We start from the raw sequence: 6,151 nt of genomic DNA, 5'->3' as shown, positions 1-6,151 counted from the left end.
AGCAATTGAGGCAGCAGAGAAGAAACACAAATCCTCGGCCAAAGGTCACACAACTGTTGGGGGAATATCTAACCCAAGACCTGTTAATCCAACTACTAGCAAGCCTAATGCTCTCAGACTCAGTCATGAGGTCTATGAGTATAGGAAGAACAACAAGTTGTGTTTCGGATGTGGAGAGAAATATGCATCGGGACATCAATGCAGAAATAATCAATTTAATTGCATAGTAGGTGAGGAACAGGCTAATCCAGGAGGTTATCACGAAGCACCTACACCAGAGAATTTGATTATTGAACTTGAAGCAGCCTAAGAAATATAGGAAGCTATTTTTCTCAGTGCACTCTCATGTAACAGCCAAAGGGTAAACTCAATACTAGTTGGTGGGACTGCTAAAAATAGAAAATTAATTGTGCTAGTTGACTCTGATAGCATACATAGCTTTATAGATGATCAGGATGTCCATGACACTAGGTATGTAGTTGTGTATAGTCCCCCTGTGAAGGTGACAGTAGCTGATGGTAACTATGTGATGTGTCACACCAGCTGTGTTGGGTTCAATTGGAAGATGGGGGCAAAAACTTCCAGGAAGATCTGAGAATTATTCATTTGGGGGATTGTTACATAGTGTAGGGGAATTACTGGATGAAAAATTATAATCTCACCAAGTTTGACCATGAGAAGAGGTGTGATACCATTGGAAAGAAAGGCAACAAAACAGTGTTGCATGTTATACCTGAAGAAGGAAACTTGAGCATGATCAGTGGAAATGCGATGAGAAGGCTATTAAAAAAGGGTCAAACTCTAATGGCTCACTTGATTATGCTAAGTGTGAGAACATACTATAAGCAAGAGGAAGTTGAGGATCTCATACAAAAGGTACTTAGCTAGTTTGAAGTTGTTTTTGCATAACCAAAATCCTTACCTCCTGTTAGATCTTTAGATCACTCAATTCTCTTGAAACCAGGGACTTCTTCAGTTAGTCTAAGGCCTTATAGACACAACTATTTTCAAAAAAGAGAGTTAGAGAGACAAGTGACAGAAATGCTTACCAATGGCATTATCTAGCATAGCTAGTTACCCTTCTTTTTTCCAGCCTTGCTAGTTAAAAATAAGGATGGCACTTGGAGGTTTTGTGTTGATCACAGAGGACTTAATGATATCACCATTAAAGATAAGTATCTCATCCCCATTGTGGATGACCTTTTGGATAAACTGTATGGGGTTGTTGTTAAAATTGACTTGTAAGTTGGATACCATCAAATCATGATGAAGGCAGAGGATGTGTTTAAAACAACATTCTAGGACTCATATGGGCCATTATGTATTCAGAGTTATGCTCTTTGGGCTATCCAATGCACCTACTACATTTCAGGCTCCTATTAATTAAGTATTTCAGCCTTATTTTGGGAGATTTGTGCTAGTCTTCTTTATTAACATATTAATTTATAGTCAGTCGTTCGTTGAAGGAACATGTGGAACATTTAGAAGTGGTTTTTAAGACATTGTTAGTACATTCCTTGTTTGCTAAAAAGAGCAAGTGCTCATTTGGACAACCCAAGCTGGAATATCTTGGGCATGTTATCACTGTTGAAGGTGTATCCACTGACCCTGAGAAGATTCAGGCAATGATCAACTGGCCTAGACCTACTACCATCAGGGCCCTAAGAGGATTTCTAGATCTTATAGGTTATTACAGAAAATTTGTAGCTCGTTATGGGAGTATCTGCAGACCATTATTTGACTTATTAAAGAAAGATGTCTTCAGGTGGAATGAGGAAGCTGAACAAGCATTCATAGCACTCAAGGAAGCTATGTCTACTACCCAAGTATTAACTTTGCCAGACTACAACCAAGGGTTTGTTGTGGAAACTGATGCATACTACTCTGATATATGAGTTGTTCTTATGCATAAACGTAGACCTGTAGCCTATTTTAGCAAGGTTTTGGCACAAAGGCACCGGGGTAAATTCATATATGAGAAGAAATACATGGCAGTGTTGAGTGCCATAGAGAAATGGAGGCATTACTTACAATATAAGAACTTTGTGGTCAAAACTGACCATCATAGTTTGAAGAACTTGTTGGAACAAAAGGTAACTTAGGCAATACAACAGAAGGGACTTACTAAATTACTGGGATTAGACTATGAAGTTCAATATAAGAAAGGGGTTGAGAATAGGGTAGCAGATGATTTATCTAGGTAATAGGAAGAAACAGCAGATGCCAACACTCCAGTTGTTGAGTCTCACCTGCAGGTTATCGATGTTGCAATTCCATTGTGGGTACAAGAGGTCAGTGCAAGCTCTGAAGATAATGCCTTAGCTGTTGATTTGATTACTCAACTTTCTATAGATGTACAAGGCCCAAATTTGTGGCATTACAATTCTGGAGTATTAAGGGTAAAGGGAAAAGTGTATGTGATGGAGACTTGAGACAACAGTTGATCAAAATATTTCACGATTCCACTTTTGTAGGTCACTCAAGACAATTAGGAACACTTAAGAGACTATCATAACACTTCTACTGGCCATTGATGGAATAAATGGTCGTTCAATTTATGGTTGAGTGTGATATATGCTAGAGGAACAAGGATGAAAATGTATCTTACCCTAGGCTACTTCAACCTCTTCCCATTCCTAATCAGGCTTGGAAGCACATCAGCATGGACTTCATTGAATGATTACATAAGTCTAACGGCAAATATGTTATACTAGTGGTAGTTGACAGGATGACAAAGTCTGCTCACTTTATAGCTTTAGCTCATCCCTTTACTATTGTGGTTGTTGCTGAGAAGTTTTGGAAAAGGGTCCTTATACTGCAAGGTACACTTGAAACCATTGTATCAGACAGGGACATGATCTTCTTAAGTAATTTCTAGCAAGTTTTGTTTAAACTCAAAGGTGTGTAACTCTTGTACAGCACAGCCTACCACCCTCAAACTTATGGCCAAACTGAGAAGGTCAACAAGTGTATTGAAAGCTATCTCAGGTGCATGACAAGCCATATACCTACACACGGGAAATAATGGTTGCACTTTACTGAATGGGGGTATAACACGAACTACCATTCTGGCTTACAATATACTCCATTTGAGGCCCTGAATGGGTATGTTCCTCCACAACTCTCCATGGGCCCTTTGCTTGAGACCATGATCCCTGCTACTGAAGATGTTGTCACGAAGAGACAGCAAATGCAACAATTACTTAAAGATAACCTCCTCAAAGCTCAGAAAGAATGAAACAATTTGCTGATCAAAGGAGAACTGAAAGAGAATTCCAAGTTGGAGACATGGTATATTTAAAGTTGCAACCTTATAGACAAACATTCATTGCGTTGAAAAAGAATTTGAAGCTCAGCTCCAAGTACTATGGTCTTTTTCAAGTCATCAGTCGCATTGGTCAGGTAGCTTACAAACTATTGCTTCCACCGGACTCTAAAGTTCATCCAGCGTTCTATATTTCCTTGCTTAAGAAAAAAGTAGGAACCAAAGTGGTTGTACAAACTACTCTGCCTACTACTAGGAAGAAGGATAATTCTTAGTTAAACCAGTGACCATTTTGCAAAGACAACTGATTCAAAGAGGTAACATTGTTGTTGTTAAGGTCCTTGTTCAATGGTCTAACTTACCTCCTAAAGATGCTTCTTGGGAAGATTATGATTTTCTTAAGAAAAAGTTCTCAGGCTTTGATGCTAATCCTTGAGGTTAAGGATTAATTTAAGAGGAAGGGTATGTCATGTCCATGACCCTTAATTTTGCCTAATTCGAGTATATGGTTAATTAGTTAGAAGACGGTAACTAACACTAGAATGGATGGCTGAAAATAGAAGAGAATAAATGAGCCACAAGGGCCTAGATTTAGCCACGTCATCTCAAATCCAAGCAAAAACTTTACGGTTAAATGCTAACAAACAGGAAAGAGAAGGCAGTGAATTATCTGGTACTCTCTTTCTTCTCGAATTCTCTCCTAAATTCTCTCCTTCTTCTCCTATCTTCTTCTCTAATCCCTTGTTACTCTATTTCTGCAAGTTCCATTTCAATGGCGATGCCGTAGAATAGCTTCAATTTAGTTTCCTTTTCTATTTTCAGCAATTTTAATCCTTTAGCTCTGTTTTTCAGTTAATAGAAATCCAGAAAATTGTCCCAAAAATATTGTGATTTCCAATTAGGTTTACGAAATTCGTATTTAGTATATTAGATCCTGACAGTTATTTTTTGGAATCTCTTGATATTGTTTGTTTGGGTAATTGTTTGGTGAGCTGACAGATTGAACTTAATAGTTATATCACAAATTTGGTGTTGAATTTTAGTACTCATTTTTGGGGTTTTCTTAATAACGGATTGGGTGCTTGTCAAAGTGCAAGTTTATAAATTTAAAAAAAAATAAGATTGCTTGATGTTGAAATTCTCCTGGTTTGCTATTGATTTGGAGCCAATTTGTGAATGTTCATTGTCTTGTTAAGTGAAAACTTGGAGAAAAACAGTCCAATATTGAAGAACCCTTTGGTGTTTCGCTTGAAAAAGCTTCCAAATCTGAAATTCGTTTTTCAAAATTGATTGGGTGTTGCTAGGAATTAATTGCTTAACCTTGATATGGAGTTTGGTTGGAACAAGAATTTGGAGCCCCACTTGAAAAACTACAGCCATTATTTTTTTCCAGAAAAAGAGATGGAAATGGATAGGATACGGGGTTAAGGTTGAAAAACTTCCAGTGGGTTGATCCAATAAATTAGGGCGAGTTTAAATCTAGAGCGGGTTAAATTTGATCAGAACAAGGGAGCCACATGGTCCAATTACGTGCTACCAACACATTAAAAAAGGGACCACCGAAATTTCCGTTAGTCGCAAGGGTAATTTTAGATAAGAAGATAACGTTTTATAAATTTTTGTACCAATAGGTAGACAGAGCATAAAAGTAAACTATTTACAAATAATAGGAGTATTTTAGCTCTTTTCGGAAAAGTAAGAGATGAAGACAATGAAGAGCTTCCAGTTTAATTTCTTTTGCCCCATAGTTACTCATTCTTAAGGAGAAACGAGGCAAAGAAACTCTCTTTTAGAAATTATCTTCTCATATCACCGGCCTCACATGGACGGAAATGATTATGTTTATCATATCACGACATCCTAAGATGCTAAAAAAGGGGCTACTATTGCTACGAGAGCTTATTGGTGGAGCAAGAATAGTAGAGATGGAGATATAGGCAAGCTAAATGACCTCAAATCCGTCTAAGAAAATGTGTTGGTACATGACAAGTAAGTACAGCTGACCTAAAATGAGGTGCTTTCTTATGTCCAGACATATAAAACTGATCTTCTAGTCAAAATTCATGTTAACAACGGAGCAATTTTGTGAGCTTTTACACTCTTGAGAACACAAAATGATGAGCACCATGCGTACAATACAGTCATACATCTCTATAACAGCCACGTTTGTTTTGATATTTTTTGGATGCTATATTGAAATACTTTTATAGAGGATAAATAATACTCCCTCCATTTCAATTTATGTGAACCCATTTAACTAGGAACAAAGTATAAGGAAAAAAAAAGACTTTTGAATTTTATAGCGTAAAATAAAGGTAAATCAAAAAGGGAAAGGGGACATTCTTTTTGGCACGAATTTTTAGAAAATAGGTTCATATAAATTGAAGCGGAGGGAGTATAATATAACATAAAAGACCGATTCCGAAAAAAACTTGATTTTTATAATGAATGGCTATTAGTATATACGGAGAAGGGTCATATATGTCCTTCTACTATTAAATATTAGTTATATTTATCATCTGTTATACTATTTGAAGGTATTTGCCCTTGCCGTTACTCTTTTTAATATTTTTGCCCTCTTTTTAATGCAGGCTCAATTCTAAATTGACACGTGGCAAAAATTTGTTGAAACCCAATTAAATAGGTAACCTATATCAAAAATTCGGATCTTTCCTTCCAAAGAAAATCAAACTATGTACCATCTTTTATGGTATCATAAAAAAGAAATTTAGTGATATAATCATCTTCAATATCTCCTTCCACCCCTTCTTCCTCATCCCTATCCAAAAATTGATAAACCCTTATCACGAAACTCGTTGAATCTTGACCAATTCCATTCAAAATCTTAACATCCCCTTAACACAAATATATGCCACTTCTATTTAA

General features: G+C 36.7%; 1 protein-coding gene across 1 annotated transcript; it reads left to right on the top strand.

The window, feature by feature from the left end:
• Positions 1 to 3,234: 3,234 nt before the first annotated feature.
• Positions 3,235 to 3,540, top strand: LOC138873319 (uncharacterized). The gene has a single exon (XM_070151775.1). It carries the CDS (start codon positions 3,235 to 3,237, stop codon positions 3,538 to 3,540), a length of 306 nt encoding a protein of 101 aa, XP_070007876.1.
• The last annotated feature ends 2,611 nt before the right edge of the window (positions 3,541 to 6,151 follow it).

This window comes from Nicotiana sylvestris, chromosome 1 (genome assembly GCF_000393655.2).
Source record: "Nicotiana sylvestris chromosome 1, ASM39365v2, whole genome shotgun sequence".
Taxonomy (NCBI): Eukaryota; Viridiplantae; Streptophyta; class Magnoliopsida; order Solanales; family Solanaceae; genus Nicotiana; species Nicotiana sylvestris.
This window is presented reverse-complemented; position numbering and strand designations above follow the sequence as displayed.